Source organism: Eleutherodactylus coqui, chromosome 12 (genome assembly GCF_035609145.1).
Source record: "Eleutherodactylus coqui strain aEleCoq1 chromosome 12, aEleCoq1.hap1, whole genome shotgun sequence".
Classification (NCBI taxonomy): domain Eukaryota; kingdom Metazoa; phylum Chordata; class Amphibia; order Anura; family Eleutherodactylidae; genus Eleutherodactylus; species Eleutherodactylus coqui.
The window spans coordinates 672,351-698,231 of NC_089848.1; the positions used below are offsets into that span (position 1 = coordinate 672,351).

Below are 25,881 nucleotides of genomic sequence, written 5' to 3' on the forward strand. Positions count from 1 at the left end.
CGCTTCTGCTGATTCTGTAGACCAGACTCCCAACTCCAGTCCTCAAGGCTTTACTTTAGTAAGAACGCTGTGTAATACTGAGGAGATGCGGAAAAGTGAGCTGTGGCCCCTGAGGACACTGCTTCACCCGGCCTCATCTGACTTCATACCACCTTGTAGTTTTCACAGTTTCCATCAAAAATAGAGACACAATTTGTAGTGCTGAATATCGCATTTAGGCCCTTGTCCCCTTCTCCACCAAGGAATATCCCGTTGTCAGACAAGTCGTAAAAAGTGTCCAAAACTAAAAAAGGAAACATAATAAATGTGGCCCAGAGCACAACTTGAGGAAGAAAGCCGTCGAATGTTCAATAATAAATTTGCCCCATTGTGTAAAAGTTGTATCACATGTCTGTATAGCATGGGCCCTGTACCATTACAGTAAGTCCACTGTTAGGAAATGACTTACTGCAGTATTTACACCCCCATGTTATATGGGACTCGCATCCTGAGATTCGGTTAGTTGTATCACATGTCTGTATAGCATGGGCCCTGTACCATTACAGTAAGCCCACTGTTAGGAAATGACTTACTGCAGTATTTACACCCCCATGTTATATGGGACTCGCATCCTGAGATTCGGTTAGTTGTATCACATGTCTGTATAGCATGGGCCCTGTACCATTACAGTAAGCCCACTGTTAGGAAATGAGACTTACTGCAGTATTTACACCCCCGATGTTATATGGGACTCGCATTCCCTTCTCAGCTGCTTCCTGAGATTCGGTTAGTTGTATCAATCACTGAAGTCTTTTGTTTCCTGTTTGTTAGGGTGTAATGGATGAACAAATCTTATTGAATGGAGACAATGCATACGATGCGCACTTCGGGGAAAGCATGGCGAACCTCGGAGATATCGATGATGATGGCTATCCAGGTAATCTAGGTCTGCCATCGGGCACAGCTGCTTGATGAATGACCATATATTCATTCTGTGATTTGGAATGATTAGTTGCATGTTTGCTTGCTTCTTGCTCATAAGGCGGCTCTGTATGTGAGGTATGTTGGTAGATATTTAGGTACTTATCTAATTTATAGAATACTAGCGTACCCGTCGCGCGTTGCCGCGAAGACAGACATACATACATACATACATACATTTGTTTTTATATATCTAGATAACAACCAATCACAGCGCAGCTTTCAAGTTACCTCAGCGGTATAATATATAACAACCAATCACAGCACAGCAGCTTTCATGTTACCTCAGCAGTATAATATATAGCAACCAATCACAGCGCAGCTTTCATGTTACCTCAGCGGGATAATATATAGCTACGAATCACAGCACAGCTTTCATGTTACCTCAGCAGTATAAGAAATAGCAACCAATCAGGGCACAGCTTTCATGTTACCTCAGCAGTATAAGAAATTGCAACCAATCACAGCACAGCTTTCATTTTACCTCAGCATTCTCAATATCCAGCAATTGTCTTGCGAAACGTTTGGCGGATGCATCATTTTGTAGTTGAACACGCATCCCGTTGCTTGTAATGCCTTTTGCTTTTGTGCTTGAGATGGAAATCAAACAATCTTTGTCTGGGGGGCATAACTGTCGACGATGCTCGCAGGATAGTGGTACTATGCCAGTAATCTTCCCAGGAGTGTACTCAACAACTTCCCAAAGTTTCATGGCGATTAGATGAATGGTGTAGTAGCGCAAAAAGGACAGACAGACAGACATACATTTCTTTTTATATATATATAGATGACATCAGGAAGTGAGAGAATTAGATTCCGTACGTAAAATTTGGACGCTAATTCTTTTGCGCATAGAATTGAATAATTGAGTTGGGACCTATTAACTTTTCCTATTTATGACATAATCAATGCTCATGCCAAATTTCAAGTTTCTATGACATTGGGAAGCGAGAAAATTAGATTCCGTACGTAAAATTTGGACGCTAATTCTTTGGCGCTTAGAATTGAATAATCGAGTTGGGACCCATTAGCTTTTCCTATTTATGACATAATCAATGCTTGTGCCAAATTTCAAAGGTTTGGACTCATTACATTTTCCTATTTATGACATAATCAATGCTCATGCCAAATTTCAAGTTTCTATGACATTGGGAAGCGAGAAAATTAGATTCCGTACGTAAAATTTGGACGCTAATTCTTTGGCGCTTAGAATTGAGTAATCGAGTTGGGACCCATTAGCTTTTCCTATTTATGACATAATCAATGCTTGTGCCAAATTTCAAGTTTCTATGACATCGGGAAGTGAGAAAATTAGATTCCGTACGTAAAATTTGGACGCCAATTCTTTTGTGCTTAGAATTGAATAATCGAGTTGGGACCCATTAGCTTTTCCTATTTATGACATAGTCAATGCTCATGCCAAATTTCATGTTTCTACGACATTGGGAAGTGAGAGAATTAGTGGCAGTGATGGAAATCAAACGATCTACGTGGGGGGGCGTAACTGTCGGCGACGCTCGCACGCGCGCCATTTTTCATAGCATAATTGTACTATGCCTATAATTTTCCCAGGAGTGTACTCAACAACTTCCCAAAGTTTCATGGCGATCGGATGAATGGTGTAGTAGCGCATAAAGGACAAACAGACAGACATACATTCCTTTTTATATATATATAGATGAGTCATATATAGATATGATGTCCCATAAACAGCGGGGACCGAGTGTCTGCATGGGACACAGCGGGGAGCAGGGAGGATATGGCTCTCTGTTGTTTTATAGGAGGAGGAACTGGGTTTTAGATCTTGGACCTTTAATTCCAACACTTGCTCCTTTGTCTGGATATTGCTGCCTCGTACTCTCACAGAGCATCCACCTAATGTGCTGCTTGTAGAAGGCCCGATGCTTACTGACCGCCGTTCACAGGAGCAGGAATGCTGTACAAGAGGACGCGGCCGCAGGGACTGTACCGCTCGCCGTATGTTACCACCGGGACACGTTAAAGGAACGTCATGGGGGGGGGGGGGCTAACATCTATTCCAATTATACTCGGACTCCACTTGGAAGCTTATGTTTTGTCCCATCCGACAGAGAAGTAGAATATGTTGGGATTTGTCCACAATCAGTCAAGTCCGCTCTTCAGGATTTTGTGCCTTAGGATACGGTATGAACCCCGTTGCTTCTGTTTACACGTCTACAAGGTGGTATTTCAGCAAAGTAAGTTATTTCCCGCCGTAGAACAATGTAATGCTGTCAGAGACGTCCGCAGACTGTAGTCGACTTTCTCTAAAACCTTTCCTTGTGACTTGGCTCATTTAGTTGTAGGACCACCCCTTCAAGATTGCAGAAATCCCTCCGTCTCCTCGGTGCGCTTCCGCTGCATTTGCAGTAAAGTGGATGCAATTTTGAATTTGTCGTCCACACGCTGCTAAAATAATCCGCACAAAACCCCTGCGGAACTTGATTCGACGGCCATTTTATTGTCTGCACTGCGGGGTTCGCCCTCTCTCAACAAAGGGGTGAGTTCCGCACAGGTATTCGCGATAAAACCCGCACCAAGTGGTGCAAGTGTGGAGGCAGGCATCCCATGGGGACCAGCCTTATGGAGATGACTACACTGTAACTACTAGACCCGCATGGCAGGGAAGCCCAGCTATACAATGTCACTTGTACTACAAGCAGAAGACCCCACAATGTAGCAGACCAGGAGAGTCCTCCCAATCTGATCCCTACTCCCAGATTCTCATCCTCACAGAGCACTTATTACACGGGTGTGCAAACCCCTGGATTACACTAAAGCCCACCTGCCCATAATCAAACACATATCTCACAACTACCATCATTTTCTTGTCCATTAAGCAATTTCTGCATTTCTTTCTCATGTCCAGATATACGGAAGCGCTCCTCCAGATCACCAGCCCACCGTGGGTACAGAATGGGACTGCATGCTACCGCTAGATGCTTGAAATGTGGGACCTCTGTCCCGCTGTGCGTGAGACGGCCTGCAGATGCAATCTTTTTGTACCCAAGATCACCTTTGTTTCCTAAGACCGCTCTCACAGAGGCATTTTTACAGCGTTTGACACGCCCACTAAAAATTCTGCAAAACCCCTCCATTGGTTTCAATGGGGCTTCTCAGACAAGCATTTGAGTCTTTTCGATCACCGTCTGTTCTATTTTAGTGCGTTTCAGCGATTTTTTAATTGTTTTTTTACGCACCACATTACCCATTGCAATGACTAACGCCTGTGCAAGACTGGCCTAGCACCTCGTCCCTCACGCCCCACATGATCCTACTTACAAAGTAAACGGCAACCAGTCATACCTCAATACTGCGTATAGTGGCCGAGCTGCGCTATACGTCTGGAAACAACCCTTATCATTGTCCCTGGAGAAACTGAGCTTTAATATGCCGATGGACTGGAGCTTGGCTGCCCGTAACGAAGAGCTGAAGATGGGAGCTTTCTTGTCTGTTCATAGCCCCACTATCTGCTGCAGAAGACCCACTGGGTACATGGAGAACACTGTACGAAGCTTTCATCTCCTCTCGCCACTTCAACATGGCAGATGCTGGGTTGCTAGGTTGAATCTTATTGCAACCCCTGTCCCTACACCCACCTTTAGACCACCTGCTCACAGTCGGATTTGCATTGTGGAATCCGTGGTCAACATCCGCAGCAAGCACTGTTCATCGCATGCTATGGAAAATCACTTCTTTCTGTACACCCACGGAAACGAATTGCGATTTCCACGAGCGGAGGAAAAATCGCAACATGCTCTATATTTGTCCGTAATGAAGTCAATGGAAGCCATCCAACCCGTGGCCCTCTACAATTGACATTGCGGACAGGTCGTAGATTCTGCATCATCTCCTAGCAACGGTGCAGAAAAAAATATACATTCACAGACTGCTGTCCAACTGGCAAAGGGTTAACACTTTCATTGCTCTAGGTTCAGAACAACAAGGACTAGCCTATGAAAGTTTTAAGCTTTACTGCAATGCTTACGTAAAAATAAGAATAGTTGTGTAAGAATAATTCGAGAGCCGATTTGTTCTTGGTATTCTACACACACGATGAGCGGGGTGAGAGGCAGGGGCTGCTTCATCATATTCTCAACCTCCCCCTTTCTTAAACAAAGTAACCTAGAAGTTGATTACAATACCAAAGCTACATCAAATGATGTATATAGGTGTGCTTGAGAGACAGCAAGGATGTCATCTACACAATACTCTCCCAAATCCACCCACACGCCGCTCTCCAGCAGTTAGAGGAACACTAGCTCTTCAGGTAACTTCTGCTCATCTCATATCTTCTGTGTGTCCCATCAATATTGTAATATGCTTTCAGAGAAAAAAAAATGGTTTGCCTCTGTAAATAGAGTTTGAAGTGCAGCCCCTCTACAAACCACTGCCTGCTGTTAGACATTCAACTTCTCTAGCAACTAGGACATTTCGTATGGGGGGAGGGGCTGTCTTCACAGGCTCCTCCCCTGCACTCACTGCTCTCAGACCTGCAGTCAGTGTGTAAGGATCTCTGCCTCTCCTGCTCTGTGCAGCCATCTTTATCATGTAGGCATTGTATGTATCTCCAGTTTGCCACAGACCAGAGCAGCAGAATTCTTATTGGACCTTTACTAGGTCTTGTGTGTTCGCATGATCACAACGTATAGGAGGAAGCACTAAAGACTAAGTTAGGTCACTTGCCAAGTGATCATCCAGGGTTAAATATAAATGAAGGTGATGACCAGGGGTAGGAATATATTCAGATTAGGAGTCTTTATGGCCTCTCGCCAGGGTTTCCAGATAGGAAAAGGTGATTGTTCCCAGCAAGAGAAACCAAGTCATCTTGTAGATATGATACCTTTTAATGGCCAACAAAAATACATGATGTTACAGCGAGCTTGTGAACCTCTCGGGCTCTTCTTCAGGCTAAAATGGCAAAGATCTGAAGAGGCAAGAATATTTATACACACCTATAACATACATACTTATGACACGGCACAGACATGGATGGGATTGGTTCGCACTTAAAAGGAATTCTGCAACAGCAAACAAACTTTTTTTGTCTAGGCACTGATAGCGGAGTGAAAGTTTTATGGTCCCTAAATTACTGTTGGGGGGGTTGTCAGGTCAGGAATGCTACAAGAGGTACACAAGCATTTTTAACTAGACCCTGATAAGGGATTATAAGTTTATGGTCCCTGAATTACTGTTGGGGGGGGGGGGCAATGAGATCTCATCCTCACTTTCAGTCTTTGTCCTGTTTCTCCGACATAACGATCCCCAACAGGATATTTACTGCACATGATCAGGTACACAACATCAGACGTGGAACATGTCAATGTCCCTGGAATCTTATAGTCCTACATACCTCAGATGGGACAGTTTCCACCCTAAACACATCAAAAAGTCCATCGTCTACAGCCAGGCCATCAGATACAACCGGATCTGCTCCAACCCAACAGACAGAGAGGAACATTCGTACCATCTTTAAAGGACATTTATAAATCAGGGCTACCATCCCACCTCAATTGCTGACCAAATCACTAGAGCCACCAGGATACCCAGGAATCAACTACTCCAATACAAGGAGAAGGAAAGAAACAATCGTGTGCCTCTAGTAGTGACCTACAATCCGCAACTAGAGGTACTAAGGAAAACCGCAAGAAAACTCCACCACACCCTGCACAAGGATGACCGTCTGAAAACCATATTCCCGGACCCTCCGCTTCTGTGTTACAGGCAGCCTCCTAACTTGAGGAACTTTATAATCAGGAGTGCATTACCCTCTGACACACAAAAAGGAACTTATCCCTGTAATGTAAGGAGCTGTAAGACCTGCTCACATGTACTGAGTGCGGACAGGATACGGATCCCCAACACACAGCAGGACTATAAGATCCCAGTAATGTAAGGAGCTGTAAGACCTACTGACATGTATGGACCGCAGACAGGATACATAACCCCAACAAACAGCAGGACTATAAGATCCCTGTAATGTAAGGAGCTGTAAGACCTACTGACATGTATGGACCGCAGACAGGATACATAACCCCAACAAACAGCAGGACTATAAGATCCCTGTAATGTAAGGAGCTGTAAGACCTGCTGACATGTGCGGACCACAGACAGGATACATAACCCCAACACACAGCAGGACTATAAGATCCCTGTAATGTAAGGAGCTGTAAGACCTGCTGACATGTACGGACTGGGGACAGGATACATAACCCCAACACACAGCAGGACTATAAGATCCCTGTAAGGTAAGGAGCTGTAAGACCTGCTCACATGTACGGACCGCAGACAGGATACGGATCCCCAACACACAGCAGGACTATAAGATCCCTGTAATGTAAGGAGCTGTAAGACCTGCTGACATGTACGGACCGCAGACAGGATACATAACCCCAACACCCAGCAGGACTATAAGATCCCTGTAATGTAAGGAGCTGTAAGACCTGCTAACATGTACGGACCACGGACAGGATACATAACCCCAACACACAGCAGGACTATAAGATCCCTGTAATGTAAGGAGCTGCAAGACCTGCTGACATGTACGGACCGCGGACAGGATACATAACCCCAACACACAGCAGGACTATAAGATCCCTGTAATTTAAGGAGCTGTAAGACCTGCTGACATGTACGGACCGCGGACAGGATACATAACCCCAACACACAGCAGGACTATAAGATCTCTGTATTGTAAGGAGCTGTAAGACCTGCTGACATGTACAGACCGCCTACAGGATACATAACCCCAACACACAGCAGGACTATAAGATCTCTGTATTGTAAGGAGCTGTAAGACCTGCTGACATGTACGGACCGCGGACAGGATACATAACCCCAACACACAGCAGGATTATAAGATCCCTGTAAGGTAAGGAGCTGTAAGACCTGCTGATATGTACGGACCGCCGACAGGATACATAACCCCAACACACAGCAGGACTATAAGATCCCTGTAATGTAAGGAGCTGTAAGACCTGCTGACATGTACGGACCGCCGACAGGATACATAACCCCAACACACAGCAGGGCTATAAGATTCCTGTAATGTAAGGAGCTATAAGACCTGCTCACATATACTGACTGCGGACAGGATACATAACCCCAACACACAGCAGGACTAGAAGACCCCAGGGACATTCACATGTTCCTTGTCCAATGTTGTATACCTGATCATGTGCAGTAAATGTCCTGTTGGGGGTCTTTATGTCGGAGAAATAGGGCAAAGACTGAAAGCAGGATGAGATCTTATCACCGCACGATTAAACACAGAAAGAGAGAATTACCTGCGGCCGAGCACTTCTCTAACCATGGACATGACATAGGAGATATGAGAGTTTTGATATTGAAGGGTGGTTTCAAGTCGCAAAACCACAGAAGAATTTGGGAATATAAGTTAATAACTTTTGACACGCTGAATACTGGGTTCAATTGTTCCCCAGGATTTATGGGTGATCGGGAGGTGTGAGACATTTATAGCACAGATAAGACTGCTGGCCTGGTGACCCCCCCAACAGTAATTCAGGGACCATAAACTTATAATCCCTTATCTGGGTCTAGTTAAAAATGTTTGTGTACCTCTTGCAGCATTCCTGGCCTGACGACCCCCCCAACAGTAATTCATGGACCATAAAGCTTTCACTCCTTTATGGCCCCCTGCAAACGGGCGGGTCGGATCCGGCGGCGAGCATTCTCGCCGCGGGACCCGACCCGAGCGCCTGCAGAGAGCAGCGCGTACTCACCAGCGGCTCCGGCTGTTTGATGTGCCGGCTTGCCGGGCAGCCGGCGGCGGGTGAGTGATGTTTCTGTGCGGGGCTCACAGAAATAGGACATGCCGTGGTTTGTTTCTGTGCGGGGCTCACAGAAATAGGACATGCTGTGGTTTGTTGGCCGCGCGAGATTTTGCGCAGCCAAACCGCGGCCGTCTGCATGGGATTGCGTTTGTTAACGCAATCCTATGCAGGCTTCCTGCGGCGGAAATTCCGCTCGTGTGCAGGCGTCCTATCAGTGCCTAGAAAAAAAAGTTGTTTGCTGTTGCAGAATTCCTTTTAAGTGCAAACCAATCCCATCCATGTCTGAGCCGTGTCATAAGTATGTGTGTTATAGGTGTGTATAAATATTCACGTCTCTTCAGATCTTTGCCATTTTAGCCTGACGAAGAGCCCGAGAGGTTCACAAGCTCGCTGTAACATCATGTATTTTTGTTGGCCATTAAAAGGTCTCATATCTACAAGATGACTTGGTTTCTCTTGCTGGGAACAATCACCTTCTGCTCTACTGGCGACACGGTACCAGATCTTTGTTTTTATTATCCAGATAGGAAGTTATTTCTAGCAGCGTTTTCCAGCTTCTAAGCTCTTCAAAATGGCAAATCTGAGAGAATTTCTTCCCATGAAGTGAGGTTTTCTGAGTCCTTCCATTCTAATGGGATTGCAGGTTTTGCAGCTGTAATTTGCATAGTCGGAAGGCTTGTATGGCAGGAGCACTAATGGAGGCCTCCAACTATGCATCAGGTCTGCAGCTAGTTGTCTCTATATGCCAGGCAGTGTCCTGTGGGCAAGGCATCAGCATTTTTATTGGACCGATCTTTCCAAGCTCCTTTACTAGGTCTTTTAGGTTTGCATGGATATATATATATATATATATATATATGGTGTTGGACATACACTGATTGTAAAAGAAAAATCGAATACATAGAAGTTGTAAGAATGGAATGAAACTTTCTCTCTGTGACTGAAACTCTGATTTAAGTGAGTGATTACAATTTTAGAGCAAAAGGATCGTTTATTGCAGAAAAGCGACCCCTTAAAGGGAGGATCTAGTACCCTGTTGGGCCGTCTATAGCTTGCATACTAGATGTTATACGGACAGGCATGGAGGTTCTAGTACCCTGTTGTATGTACGACCTCTAGCTTGGATACAAGATGTGATACCGGTTGGCATGGAGTGTCTAGTACCCTGTTGGGCCGTCTATAGCTTGCATGCTAGATGTTATACGGACAGGCATGGAGGTTCTAGTACCCTGTTGACACACCTCCTGCTTGGATACAAGATGTGATACCAGTTGGCATGGAGTGTCTAGTACCCTGTTGGGCCGTCTATAGCTTGCATGCTAGATGTTATACGGACAGGCATGGAGGGTCTAGTACCCTGTTGACACACCTCCTGCTTGGATACAAGATGTGATACCAGTTGGCATGGAGTGTCTAGTACCCTGTTAGGCTGTCTATAGCTTGCATGTTAGATGTTATACGGACAGGCATGGAGGCTCTAGTACCCTATTGGGACACCTCCTGCTTGGATACAAGACGTGATATGGTAATTTTGTAGATTGGGAGGGCGGCAGCATATAAACGGTGCTTCACAGTATCATAGAAACCATTGACTTTATTTTTCATCTTAAAATGGCAAGACAACGTTTCGACCATTAAAGGTCTTTTTCAAGCCGCATATTAGGTGAAACCAGACACACAGTCCATGTTTCAGGATATGATACCATGTTAAGACGTGATATGGGCAGGCATGGAGGCATACAAGTTCCGTATGGTATCCTGCAGCGTATTGCTCCACTGAGCCTCTAGATCGTCCCATACATGTTCTGCTGGTGATAAATCTGGTTACTGAGTATGCTACAGAAGTGTGGCAATGTTGTGGAGGCTTCCTGTTAACCTCTTGTTTGAGCGCCCAAGCATTAGCCTGCTGAAAAAGACCTCTTGAAAGCCGTCTTAAGAGAAGCACATGTGGCTGCGCAGTGTCCTTAACATATCGCTGAGTTGTCATTGTCCCTCGTACCACTACTAGAGGTGACTGACTGTCATATGTGTTGGCCCTCCCAGACCATAACACCGGCAGTGGGGGCAGTGTGCCGCTCCACAGCAAAGACAAGATTGAGGCGCTTATCCTGAGGTCTCCAGACACGAACATGGCCATCATCAGTATCCAAACTAAACCTGAATTCGTTCCTGAAGATGACCTGGTTCCACTCCCTAGCATGCAGTTTTGTCTTAATGACACCACTGCAAATGGAGGTGATAGTTGGTGCTAAAGGCTATACATGTAATGGGCACCATGAGACCAAATGTCCATCAGCCAAGCACCTGGAAATGGTTCCGACTGTAACAATAGCGCCATCTGTCTCGTCTCTGGATGGTGAGCAAAAAAAAAGTTGGAGGTGCAGGTGCTTATTAAATGATCAGACGCTCCTCTCTACTGGTGGACTATGGGGGGCATCCTGAGCCCGGTCACTTTGTGTGCCCTCACACATCCACTGGTCCCAACACCTCCTAACAGTATGGTCAGACGCTCCTCTCTACTGGTGGTCTGTAGGGGGGTCCTGAGCCCGGTCACCCTGTGTGTCTTCATCCACTGGTCCCAACACCTTCCAACAGTCTGGTCAGACGCTCCTATTTACTGGTGGTCTGTAGGGCATCCTGAGCCTGGTCACCTTGTCTGCCCTCACACATCCACTGGTCCCAACACCTCCTAATAGTCTGGTCAGACGCTCCTCTCTACTGGTGGATTATAGGGAATGCCCTGAGGCCGGTCACCTTGTGTGCCCTCACACATCCACTGGTCCCAACACCTCCTAACAGTCTGGTCAGAGGCTCCTCTCTATTGATGGTCTGTAGGGGGGGTCCTGAGCCCGTTCACCTTGTGTGCCCCCATCCAGTGGTTCCAACACCACCTAACAGTCTGGTCAGACGCTCTGCTCTACTGGTGGTCTGTAGGGGGCGTCCTGAGCTTGGTCACCTTGTGTGTCCTCACACATCCACTGGTCCCAACACCCCCCAACAGTCTGGTCAGACACTCCTCTCTACTGGTGGTCTGAAGGGGGCGTCCTGAGCCCGCTCACCCTGTGTGTCTTCATTCACTGGTCCCAACACCTTCCAACAGTCTGGTCAGATGCTCCTATTTACTGGTGGTCTGTAGGGCGTCCTGAGCCTGGTCACCTTGTGTGCCCTCACACATCCACTGGTCCCAACACCTCCTAACAGTCTGGTCAGACACTCCTCTCTACTGGTGGACTATAGGGAATGCCCTGAGCCCGGTCACTTTGTGTGCCATCACACATCCACTGGTCCCAACACCCCCTAACAGTCTGATCAGACGCTCCTCTCTACTGGTGGACTATAGGGAATGCCCTGAGCCCGGCCACCTTGTGTGCCCTCACACATCCACTGGTCCCAACACCTCCTAACAGTCTGGTCAGAGGCTCCTTTCTACTGATGGTCTGTAGGGGGGGTCCTGAGCCCGGTCACCTTGTGTGCCCCCATCCAGTGGTTCCAACACCTCCTAACAGTCTGGTCAGACGCTCTGCTCTACTGGTGGTCTGTAGGTGGCGTCCTGAGCTCAGTCATCTTGTGTCCTCACACATCCACTGGTCCCAACACCTCCTAACAGTCTGGTCAGACACTCCTCTCTACTGGTGGTCTGTAGGGGGCGTCCTGAGCCCGGTCACCTTGTGTGCCCCCATCCAGTGGTTCCAACACCTCCTAACAGTCTGGTCAGACGCTCCTCTCTTATGGTGGTCTGTAGCGGGCGTCCTGAGCCCGGTCACCTTGTGTGCCCCTATCCATTGGTCCCAACACCTTCTAACAATCAGGCCAGAACGGCCAGTGGGAGACAGTTAATCGATATGACCATCCAGCTTTACACACCCCAATAATGCGCCCCTCTCAGACTCTGGTAACTGGATGAAATCTCTTCTCTGCGTCATAGAGGCGTCTAGTGGCCAACAAGCTCTACAAGCAGAAGAAGAGGTCACTACACACAAGAAGCCTCCAAGAGCCTCTTATAGGGCATCGGGGGAACCACTTCTAGGGCCTCTGGTGACGGTATATCTAAATCACCACAACTCTCATCATTTAGAGAGCCACCTAAGATGGAACTGCAGGACGGGTTTTGCAGTAAACGACAACTTCTTCTGGGTTTTGATTTTTTCTTTACAGAGTGCATTTATCACATTTTCTAAAAAAATAAATGTTAGCCGGTGACCTTGTTAAAGAAGCCGACCTCAAATGTGATGATGTTCCTGCAGGTGGATGAGATTACCAACCTAGCTACGTTCTCCAGACCTCTAGAGCAGATCTGTAAGCACCTCATTCACAGCCATCTACATTACCATTGCATTTTTAATTAATTAATTAATTTCTTCAACAGACATTGCGATTGGAGCTCCAAAAGAAGACGATTATTCAGGAGCGGTCTACATCTATCATGGAGATGCGGATGGCATCGTCCCTCGCTATTCAATGGTTGGTGGATGATGTTGACTTCTAACTGAATTTTTTAAAGCTTCCATGAAAGCTCCTGCGGCCGCCGTCACGGACGCCTTCCGTAGAGCACTGTGCTTCAAATGCGGTGTTTTCCTGCGATTTAGAGTGGTGTTTTCAAAGACATCATACAGCGTTTTTTAACGCACCCCATCATTATAATGGGTGATGAGGTGCAGTCAAAAGCTCTTAATCGCATAGAAATAGAGCAGGCAGCGCTCAGAAATTGCGGCCTTTAAAACGCAGCATTCGAACAGTAGTCTGTGAAGCCCCATTGGAGGTGTTGCACAGCATTTATTGCAGCATTTGGAACGGCGCGGTAGTCCCTGTAAGAAGCATTGAAAAAGACACTTGAAAATAGTGTGCTGTGCTGTCAGCTTACTTCATATATCTCATGATCCACTGCTTGCTCCGGCGGGTTCACCGGCCCCAGCCCTGGGCTTAAACAGCAGAGAATTCCATGCAGGAAAAACTGTCATCCAGGCTGCTTGCAGAATAAAATATATAATCTTTCTTTATTTAGTCATATTAATACCGCCAGGTATACACATCTCTGACCAGAGGCGTATCGGCTGCACAGAGCCTTCGTCAGTGGCCAGGTATACACATCTCTAACCAGACGCGTATCGGCTGCACAGAGCCTTCGTCAGTGGCCAGGTATACACATCTCTAACCAGACGTGTATCGGCTGCACAGAGCCTTCGTCAGTGGCCAGGTATACACATCTCTGGACCAGACGCGTATCGGCTGCACAGAGCCTTCGTCAGTGGCCAGGTATACACATCTCTGGACCAGACGTGTATCGGCTGCACAGAGCCTTCGTCAGTGGCCAGGTATACACATCTCTGGACCAGACGCGTATCGGCTGCACAGAGCCTTCGTCAGTGGCCAGGTATACACATCTCTGACCAGACGCGTATCGGCTGCACAGAGCCTTCGTCAGTGGCCAGGTATACACATCTCTGACCAGACGCGTATCGGCTGCCGAGAGCCTTCGTCAGTGGTATGATCTGAATAGAGTGTGGGACCGGCTTAAATAGGTGGAACAGAACAGATAATTACAATGACTGTCAGCTGTACAGGCTATAGGGCAAAAGGGAAAATATACAAAAAACATCAAACTATTACTGGTAGGATAATGCTTGTGAATGAAACTTGTGATAAACACAAATCGCACACATAGCAATATAACGCAAAGTGGATACCAGCGGGCGCTCTGCCAAGGCTTCATAGATTTCAGTTGTTACAAGATTAACCCCTAGTTGGACTATGTTTGTATCTGTTGAGTTAAACCTCACAATTGGGTTGATAAAAAATGTATATATAGAGGGCCATAAAGATTTCCCTTGCTATGCGATGGCTTTATACTTCGCTCCCCTTTATAAAGAAGTTCGCCTGCATGTTCAGGAAAAACAAAACAAAACAAAAAAAAAAATTCCATTTATTTATTACTCTGGATAAATCCGCTCATATTGGTTTTCTGCATATGTGATGTTCCTATATATGGTGCGGGTCTGACTTACAGTATAGCCCCCCAAAGGGGTCTGCTCCAAATGTACTTTCTTTTCTTTGATCATGTTTGATTCCTGTATATGCAGTGCAGGTCTGACTTATAATTTAACCCCTGAGGGGATCTAGTCCCCAGTTCGTGGATCCAAAAGGACTCTCTGATCAGTATATCATTGAACGTTGCCTCGCCGCGCCTGTTATGGGTTACTTTCTCTATACCAAAACATGTGAAGCTAGCGGTACTGCATGAGTGTGAACTGATGAGATGATTGGCCACATCTGCGCTCCCAGTTTGGCCTTTTGCTATATATTGTAGCTGGTCTGATATTCTGATGTGGTGCATCCAATATATTGTAACTTACATGACGCACAGCCGGCCACATAGACAACTCCCGTTGATTTGCAGTTTCTATATGATTTGATTAGATATACATTACTGGTATTGTCACTACCAAACTCCTTACACTTCTTGGTGCACATTTACCCATCGGGCACCGTGATTGCAGGCATCTATAGAAGCCATGGTTTTTTAGCCAATCGGTGTCTGTTTGTTGCTGTTTCTATTTGGGTGAACTCTATTTTGCCTGAACATGAAATCAATCGATCTCGCCCTTCTGGCCACATCTGGTGCCCGACTCCAATATAACTTTTAATTTGGGGTCTTGTTTTAAAATGGCTAGATTGTTGAAAGAACTCCTTTTGCTCTGTGTGAATTGTCTGCTGACGGGGTTGAGGTGTGACGCATTCTCTGCTCTTAGATCTGTCTGAATGCTTCTCATTTAAACTCCTTTCTCTTGTTTGTCTAGAAGCTACTGGGTTTTTGCCCGTTGTAGAATGCGTTTTCAGTCTCCCCCGTTTTCAGTCTCCCCCGTTTTCCGTCTCCCCCGTTTTCCGTCTCCCCCGTTTTCCGTCTCCCCCGTGTTTTCCGTCTCCCCCGTTTTCCGTCTCCCCCGTTTTCCGTCTCCCATCACAGATTTCTTTTTCTGCATGTTGGTAATCTGTACATAAAGTGCAGAGGCGCTTTGCCCTCAATAGCTCCCCCAATGGGATCGCTTGTATAGTTTGCATCAGACAACAACTTGATGCGTGTAAAATCGTATTACCGGCATCTGTTTTTCTGTACAATACGCCGGTGATGGACCCATCCGGACTATTTCCCTTCATAAGAATATCCAAAAAAGGGATCTACTTGTAATCAAAGTCCATGGTCCATTCTAGGTTACAATCATTTCCATTAATATAAGTTATAAAACTGGTTAGTTTGATCTTGTTTTTTGTTTCGTCTCTGTTCATACCATCACTAGTCATGTGCCATATAATAATCACGTCATCAATATAACGCCCATACCAACATATGTTGTCGATAAAGGGGTTACACTGATCATAAACATATCTGGATTCCCACCATGACATATACAATATTGCTAAAGAAGGGGAGACTCTAGAGCCCATTGGCGCCCCCACCAATTGTAAGGATTGTGTGGATTGAACTTGAAGACATTATGTGTCAGTAGGAAGTCAGCTCTTAGAGAATCATTCTATTGTGCATGAGACCTGAGGTGAGATGCAAGCGCCTGTAGCGCCAAATGGTGTGGGATAGACGAATACAATGCTTTAACACGTTACCCAGGTTTTATCCGCCCCCCATTTGTGTCCTGCCAATGTGTGAATGACTTTATTGCTATTGGGAATATATCCGGGGATTCGAACGACCACAGGCTGTAATTTTGTATCTACTCAATTGCTGAGTCTCTCACATAGGGATCCTCGTCCCGAAACTATCGGGCGCATGGGAGGTGGAAATACATTTTTGTATTTAGCTCCCCTTCTTTATAAAGGGGAGCCAAGTATAAAGCCATCGCATAGCAAGGGAAATCTTTATGGCCCTCTATATATACATTTTTTATCAACTCTATTGTTGATACTCAACAGATACAAACATAGTGCAACTAGGGGTTAATCTTGTAACAACTGAAATCTATGAAGCCTTGGCAGAGCGCCCGCTGGTATCCACTTTGCGTTATATTGCTATGTGTGCGATTTGTGTTTATCACAAGTTTCATTCACAAGCATTATCCTACCAGTAATAGTTTGATGTTTTTTGTATATTTTCCCTTTTGCCCTATAACCTGTACAGCTGACAGTCATTGTAATTATCTGTTCTGTTCCACCTATTTAAGCCGGTCCCACACTCTATTCAGATCATACCACTGACGAAGGCTCTGTGCAGCCGATACGCGGCTGGTTAGAGATGTGTATACCTGGCCACTGACAAAGGCTCTGTGCAGCCGATACGCGTCTGGTTAGAGATGTGTATACCTGGCCACTGACGAAGGCTCTGTGCAGCCGATACGCGTCTGGTCCAGAGATGTGTATACCTGGCCACTGACGAAGGCTCTGTGCAGCCGATACGCGTCTGGTTAGAGATGTGTATACCTGGCCACTGACGAAGGCTCTGTGCAGCCGATACGCGTCTGGTCAGAGATGTGTATACCTGGCCACCGACGAAGGCTCTGTGCAGTCGATACGCGTCTGGTCAGAGATGTGTATACCTGGCGGTATTAATATGTCTAAATAAAGGAAGATTATATATTTTATTTTGCAAGCAGCCTGGATGACAGTTTGTCCTGCATGGAATTCTCTGCTGTAAGAAGCATTGTGTATGTGAGCCCGTAGTCTTTATATACTGCTACTTGTTTACAATCTAGTCAGCTTTTGACTAGAATTTCCATTGCTGTTTTTCTCCTACAGTTTGTACAATCTAACTCACCAATAAGTTATTTTTCCTCTCAGTAAACTTTAGCTGTTTTTCACTAAGGCCCGCTGTCCACGGCCGAGGCGGAGTATCACTAGCGATATAGGGGGGGCTGACAGGTCTCCGCGGTCAGCCTATCTATTCAAGCCTTTCAGTTGGAGAGTTGGATCTTGGACTGAAGATGTTGAGAGTCTTATTTGTTAGATCACTTACTGTATCTCATCGTTTCCTTTGAATCTGTGTTGTGTGCCTTGAGGTGTGCCTTATATACTCGCTGGTTCTGATTCCATAGCTGAGCAGTCTTAGGGCTTCTACCCACCAGCGATATTTTTCCCTGCGATGTGAGAGCGATGAATATGAAACAAATGATTTTCAATGGTTTCATACTAATCTGTGATTTTTCACTCCAGCCTCGCAGCGCAGAGAAAAAAATCTGCGATATCACTCAGTGTCTTCAATGGGGCCAGCAGCAGCGCCAGCCCCATTGAAAACATAGGGAGTACATCGCGGACTTCTGCCAGGCTGTCACAGCTGTGGCAGAAGTCCAGGATGCTATCCCATTGCTTTCAATGGGTTGGCGCTGCTGCTGCCCCATTGAAAGCAGTGGATTGCAGGCAACCCCCGCAGCGATAATTTTCAGGGAAGGGCTTGAAATATAAGCCTTTCCCTGAAAATCATCCCTAGCTGGTGAAAAAAAATATATGCTCAACTCTCTGCCGCTCAGACGTGTCCTCCGGCTGGCTCCCCGACACTGCTGTGAAGCTCTTTCAGCAAGTGGGGATTTAAAAATCCCCGCCTCCTGAAAGGGCTGTGCTGATTGGCTGAGTGCTCAGCCAATCACAGGCAGCACATAGCCATTCATCCCCGCAGGGATGAAGGAAACCCCTGTGACAGCTGTGGCAGAAATCCGTGATATATTCCCTATGTTTTCAATGGGCCTGGTGCTGCTGCTCCTGGCCCCATTGAAAGCAATTAGCGATATTGCAGAGTTTTCTTTGCGCTGTGAGGCGTGTGTTTTCACTCGTTCTCGGAGCGCAAGAAAAAATATCGCTAGTGGGCAGGCACCTTAACGGTAGGTCTGGTTTTGTATCTCGCATTGCTTCTGGGCCCCCGATACAGCAGGCTTAGTCTGGTGGTCCTATGGCGCTTGGAGATAATATCAGATAGTAATATCCTTAGGCTGTACTCATTGCCTTATCTCTCCTGACATCAGCTACCTGCATTACCTAGAAGATTGTGGAACTCTGCATTATTCAGTTCCTCTGTTATTCTTCTGGGAAATATGTGAATAAATGAACTAGGGGGCATTACCATCCCCCTTATCAAAAGAGTGTGACCCAATAAACCTGATCCTGTCGGCATCAGACATTTCCAGAAGGGCTAAAAGAGGGATGGCAAAATTGCTAAACTTTTCTGCAGCATTGCTAGATGTCAAGGAATACAAGAATGTAATAAAACATCTCAGGAAGCGACATTGTATCTGATCATTACTTCTCATTTGTCTTTCAGCGAATATCTGGAAGGAACATTAACCCGTCTCTAAGGATGTTTGGGCAGTCGATCTCAGGAGGCATCGATATGGACAAGAACGGCTATGTAGGTGAGTGACAGCGGCACGACCTTCATCGGGCATTGATGGCAGTGCGGTGCCCGTGTGTAGATGGCGGCGACGCATCAGAGAAACACCAGTTACTATAGAGGGGATGGAAATTCACATTGTTTCTCAGCAATAGTGGTGGTTGTTTTACTCAGCGAGCGTCAGCATAAGATCCCAGCGCACAAACGGCATTCCAGGCGGCAGCGGTTCAGGTCGCCGAATACACTGCATGCCAGGCTGAAAGCATTCTCCTCTGACAGTCGTTGGATGACTCCATGTTACCTTCCTATAGGTATATACGGTGTATAGACTGTGTCGGCACATCTGCAGTATAAAGGCCTACAGCATCATACGGGCACACAGTATGTCCTGTCGTAGCTGGTGGATATGAAAACTAGATGGAATCTGCAAAAGAGAACAGACCTAAAGCAGAAAAGCCTGCAGCGCCCCCTTCATTGGAGGAGCAGTCTGTAATGTTCAGCTCACTGCGGGCGAGCGGCTGCCATGCTGTTATATATTATGGACTGGGCGCTGACCCGCTGGCATTCACCTTTATAGGATTCCGCTCGACTTTTCTGGAGAATTAGGGATTTATGTTAGACCTCAGATGACTGGATGTCTCCCTGAGCGCTGGAGTCACTTGTCATCAACCTTTGCTGGACAGCTTCTTTAACGTGACCCGGGGTAATGCTCCATCTACACAGGAAGACGGCCAGAACATGCAAACGGGGACAACGTCTTCTATTACTATCAGCTGTTTGCTGAAAGCTCCATACTTGCTGTAATGTTAGGGCCCGTTTACACGCAGCCATCATCACTCAAAAGGTTATAACAGTGTCACAATTGGGTGATAATCGTTACGTGTAAACGCGCGCCCATCCCGCACTCTTCGTTAGTCATTTGTTTAGTCCGCTTTAATATCTATCGTTTGGTAGTTCGATTGTCGTTTGGTTTAAATGCACATTGTTCGGTCGTTTACTGATTTTTACCTCTTTTTTCCCTTCACTGATGCGCCGCCATTCAAACAAACTATCGTTCAGTTATCCTTTATCGTCCGTTGTCCAACAATAATTGTTACGTTTAAACGGTCGGCTTTAAAAGCAAAACCATCGCTCACTTTTAACGAATTTTGAGCGATGGTCGTTGCGTCTAAATGGACCTTTAACCCCTTTAGTGGCGTGTGCTGAAGACTGAATGAGTGCAGGTGAAGGTCTCCCGGGGGCAGGTGATGTCTGCGGGCCGTGGACTTGGTTCTGGGTTGATCCACCAGCAGATTATTGTTTCTGCTCACCTCATTTCACCCCTTTTACGATAGGCGTGCGATCAGAGGGATGAGACAAGGCTCTGTAGATACGGCACTTGCTTCATTTATACAGGGTGCAGTCACACCACAACGGACCTAATTAATCATTACATGTTTCTAAATCAAACCCCCTTGTGAGTTGTTCTAACGACGTCTGTTTATAATCACCGTACAGTAGTTGTGTATCTATCTGCCAGCTGCACGGTGTAGTGACGGACGGGCGGTCAGTGGGCTGTACGGTGTAGTGACGGACGGGCGGTCAGTGGGCTGCACGGTGTAGTGACGGACGGGCGGTCAGTGGGCTGTACGGTGTAGTGACGGACGGGCGGTCAGTGGGCTGTACGGTGTAGTGACGGACGGGCGGTCAGTGGGCTGCACGGTGTAGTGACGGACGGGCGGTCAGTGGGCTGTCACTTAGGGCACATTCACACTGGCGCAGTTTGTTTCTGACTAGCCGATCGCTTGTGGGAACCACTAAATGGAAAGACAATGGATAGTTTTCGATTAGCTTCCATTCTCCATCGACAGCAATGTTAGAACAAAACAAAGCGTTGTCCGCTTCGGTTCTGCGTTTGAGATAACGCGCCGCAGTCCGCGCTTTTGCTTCAGTTTTAAAACCAGAAAAACAATCAACGGATTGAAAGCGAAGACCTCCAGGTTCAGGGCACGTCCACGGGCGCACGCTCGAGCGTTTTCTTTCCGTTTATTTGCTCCCAACACAGAACAGCTAGATGGAAACCAACAATGCTAGTGTGAACATGGCTGTTACTGTAGAGAAGCCTGCCAGTCAGACACAGGAGGGTTGGGGAGAACTCTCGGGTTAGCGCCTCAATCCTGCACCCATTATTGGTGTGATGGCCTGGGGGGGCATCACATACGACAGTCGGTCCCCCTAGTGGTGGTAGAAGGGACAATGTCAGCTCAGCGATATGTTCAGGACATCCTGCAGCCACATGGGTTCCTCTCATGGGTACAACAGGGTACTAGAGCCTCCATGCCCCCCTGTATCACATCTTGTATCCAAGCTAGAGGCAGTACTACAGGGTACTAGAGCCTCCATGCCCCCCGTATCACATCTTGTATCCAAGCTAGAGGGGGTACAGCAGGGTACTAGAGCCTCCTTGCCCACCCGTATCACATCTTGTATCCAAGCTAGAGGTGGTACAACAGGGTACTAGAGCCTCCATGCCCCCCTGTATCACATCTTGTATCCAAGCTAGAGGCAGTACTACAGGGTACTAGAGCCTCCATGCCCCCCGTATCACATCTTGTATCCAAGCTAGAGGGGGTACAGCAGGGTACTAGAGCCTCCTTGCCCACCCGTATCACATCTTGTATCCAAGCTAGAGGCAGTACTACAGGGTACTAGAGCCTCCATGCCCCCCGTATCACATCTTGTATCCAAGCTAGAGGGGGTACAGCAGGGTACTAGAGCCTCCATGCCCCCCGTATCACATCTTGTATCCAAGCTAGAGGGGGTACAGCAGGGTACTAGAGCCTCCTTGCCCACCCGTATCACATCTTGTATCCAAGCTAGTGGTGATACAACAGGGTACTAGCGCCTCCATGCCCCCCTGTATCACATCTTGTATCCAAGCTAGTGGTGATACAACAGGGTACTAGCGCCTCCCTACAAGCGGTCGGTTCTCCACAATAAATGGCCCTTCGCTCTGACACTGCAGTCACTTACATCCCCGTTACGATCACACAGAAGGTCTTCCTGCGGGGGGTTTATGTCTTTTATTGTATCTCAGCACATTTATTAGAGAGTGTATCAGTAGATCGGTGTGCCGCTGGCAGAGGGGGTGATGGTTACTAATACTGCCATCCTCATATGCCTTGTAGCATCATTTACATTACCAGGGGGCGCTAGGGGGACTAACAGGGTATCATTATTTATCAATGATCGTTTGTCTGCTTGCTGTTTCAGATGTGACTATTGGGGCTTTTATGTCGGACAGCGTGGCGCTACTAAGGTGAGAACCAATCCTTTACCTGGCAGCGGGCAGCTGATGTGACGTAATGACACAGATAACACATTGGATTCTTGAACAGAGATGAAGAAGGGGATCCGCAGCATCAGATACACAATGTAAACCTCTCCTTGTGTGTAAAATGTAGCTTAGGTTATAACAATCGAAATACAGTGGAAAGGTAAGGCGATGGGGGTGAATATGGTCACATGACCAACCCGCCGTTACAAACTGTGTAATATGCCATATGTGTGAGCAACATCCATGTCAGAAATCTCCCTGGACTCGGACTCACTGTTCCATGGGCATAATCCGGGCAGAGAGCATTCCACTTTCTCTTCCCGCTGCCCACATTGGTCACAAGTCTACCCAGTGCTTGTCATGGTGCCCACTCTTCTGTCTTTGGGCTGATTCTGATATGGCCGGACGTCTTCTACTTTTATTGCCGCTCTTTCTAAAGTGTTGCCCAAAGCTATGAATCTGCAAGCAAGGCCACATTAGTTTGTCCCAGGTCTCTTCTATTGCTGATGTTCCCACCGTTCTTTGCCACGTGGTACGATGTGTCAGTCAGGTTGGGGTGGAATCTTCGGCACATTTGTCTCCGTTGACGTTTGAGCTGAATGACCACTTTTTTGCTACTTCATTTTATTTGCAATCTCATGGTGATTTGGGGATTATATGTGTATTATTGTTTTTTGTCATGATTTAATATTAGATTTAGCCTTAAAGGGGTATTCAGGTCTATTAGCTGATGACCAATCGCCTGGATAGTTCATCAGTAGTTGATGAATGGGATCCACCACTCTGGGGGGGCAGTCGGAAGCAGGAGGAGCGCTAGCTTCACTCCCATTGACATAAACTGGAGCACCGCGATGCCCCCATACTTCTTATGAGGTCCTGAGCATGAGAGGAACAAGAAGTAACGTGGCGCTGCCATCAGTTTCAGTGGGAGTGCAGTTGGCGCTGCCCCTGCTTCTTCTGACCATTGATGACGACGTTCGGCCCACTGCAGAGTGCAGAAGGCCAGGTAATCCACTGAGGGGTCCCAAACGGCAGAACCCCGTCCATCAGGGAATAGGTCAGCAATTGAAATAGGCTGAAATACCCCTTTAAAACAAGCTGCTATTCTTGTTACATCTCATGTTTGCCCATTCTAGTAGTACATTGTAGAGTTGATGCTATATAGGACAGACCGTATCACACTCATAAACACAAGAATTGGTACATGAGAGGGGCAGAGCCATCAAATGGAAGATACTTGTAGTCATTCCAGGCTTCTGTCCGTCACAAGATGTTCAGTATAAAACATGGAACCGCAAGAGTTTCCTTTCAAATATTTCCAGTATCGGACGTCAGGACTGTGTGAAACTAACGAGACAAAGGAAATCCTTGTACTGCGAACATAAACGGTATCTTATTGCATATTTTAATAGTCTGCTACCAGAACGGACCTGTTTGTGGTGGCATGTCATACCCATCTGATGCAGCCATGGCTTATCACTAGGATATGTATAGGTCCTAGCTCTGGGATCTCCATTGATCCTGAGAATGAAGGGGTGGTAGCACTATAGGGGCCCAGGAGCCTTAGGGGGCTAACAAGGCTTCTCTTCTCAATATAGGGAGCCCAGTGCTATGAATAAAGCGTTATAGCTGGGGGCCCTGTTACAGGTTTTGCATTGGGGCCCAGAAGCTTCAAGTTACGCCTCTGGGTCGTATGGATTGGGGCTGGCTGCAGGTCTCTGCATAGCTGGACAGCCTGGATAAGGGCTCAATCAGGCGGACATTTGTTTTTTGCGCAAAACGCATGTGCACACAAATTCGCGTGACCGAAGCGGGCGTCACGCTGAAAAAACGCACTTGTCTGCTTTTAAAATTCGCACATAAAGTGTACTGCCCGTTATCCCCTGCTGCGGCTGTTACAGCTGGGGATTCCTTGGATGTGAAATCCCTGGATGTGACAAGGTCTCACCTTGTGGTCAATAAGGCCGGCGACAGCAGCGGCGGCCACGCTGACATACAGAGAAGATCACGATCCTCTGGCATAGCTGTGGCCTAGGATTTCTTCATATTCGCGGGGAGTCCCCTCATCACTGAACACTATAACAGCATTGTCACAGTGTCCAGTGGCAAGGGGACTCCCCGCGGGAATGAAGAACTCCCCTGTCACAGCTGTGGCACAGAGGAGCTCAATGTTCTCCCATAGCTTTCAATGGGGACGGTGCTTCTGCAGTCCTTCAGTGATTTTCGGGAAAGGGCTTTAAATATAAGCCCTTCCCTGAAAATCTTTCCTAGATTGTGTAAAAAAATTAAAAAATATACTCACCTCTCCGCCGCTGTCGCGACTCAGGTGCGCCCAGCCGCTTGTCCTCCTGAACTGATCTGAAGTGCTTTCAGCAGGTGGGGATTTTAAATTCCCGCTTGCTGAAAGGGCTGCCTCTGATTGGCTGAGCACTGTGACCAATCAGAGGCAGCGCTCAGTCATTGAATGACAGCTGAGCGCTGCCTGTGATTGGTCCCTGCGCTCAGCCAATAAGAGCAGCACTCAGCCATTCATTGAATTTAATGCTGTCACAGTGTTCAGTGACAAGGGAACTCCCTGCGGAGATGAAGAAATCCTCGGCCATAGCTGTAGCGGAGGATCGCGATCTTCTCTGTATGTCAATTGGTCCGCCGCCGCTGCTGCCGCAGGCCCCATTAACCACAGATGAAACCCCTGGATGTGACAGCATCCAGGGGTTTCACATCCAAGGAATCCTGAATGCCGCAGTTACTTGTGTTTTAAAATTCGCTGCCCTTTTTTTACAAGTGCAAATTTTTGTGCGCAGGTAAAAAACGGACATGTGACCGCTGCCATTGAAAAGCATTGGTTCTAATAGATGCAGATCGCAAACGCAAAAAACGTGCAGCAAAAACCGCCCATCTGACTGTTCAGGGAAGACTATTTTAGCGTTGTGGCCCCTTCAGTCCCGGCAGGGGTCCCAGATGACTGCTCCCATTACTTTCATTCTTTTTGCTGTAAGACCGTTGAGATGCCTCGTGGTCCCTATATGAAGAATACAGCTCAGGCCTGATTCCACTCTAACTTTGCCATTGAGCATCTTCTTACAATATTGTCACTTTGGTTATATCCAGCGTATGCCTGTATGTGCATCTGATATCCGCTGCGAGGCCTTCCACCATCGTAAGCCTGCATGTCCCTGACCTCTGGGGTTGCTCTTTCTTCCTCCGTTGGCTGATTGTGACTTCCCTTACATGTGTTTGTAGAGGGGCCACGAATTACATTAGCCCCACTCTAGAGATTACGGTAGAGAACCTGACTGTTGTAATTTGAGCGCATCTTCCTGCCTGCTTCATACAAGCAAACAATTACGGAAATTGGGTTTCGTTAAGCATCTTTATCCTCTTGGGGCGAGCCGTCTTGGAGGGCCGCCAAGTCCTTTGTCATGTGTTGCTGACCTTTCCCGTTCCTGCTGATACGGGTGATGCACCATGGG

The 25,881-nt window shown here is 47.0% G+C and overlaps 1 protein-coding gene across 1 annotated transcript in view; it reads left to right on the plus strand.

The window, feature by feature from the left end:
- Positions 1-25,881, plus strand: part of ITGA9 (integrin subunit alpha 9) — a 508,591-nt gene that overhangs the window by 174,697 nt on the left and 308,013 nt on the right. Inside the window, 4 exon segments of the mRNA XM_066585284.1 lie at positions 811-916; positions 13,138-13,232; positions 19,024-19,114; positions 22,345-22,390. Of these exon segments, the coding sequence (XP_066441381.1) occupies positions 811-916; positions 13,138-13,232; positions 19,024-19,114; positions 22,345-22,390 (338 nt within the window).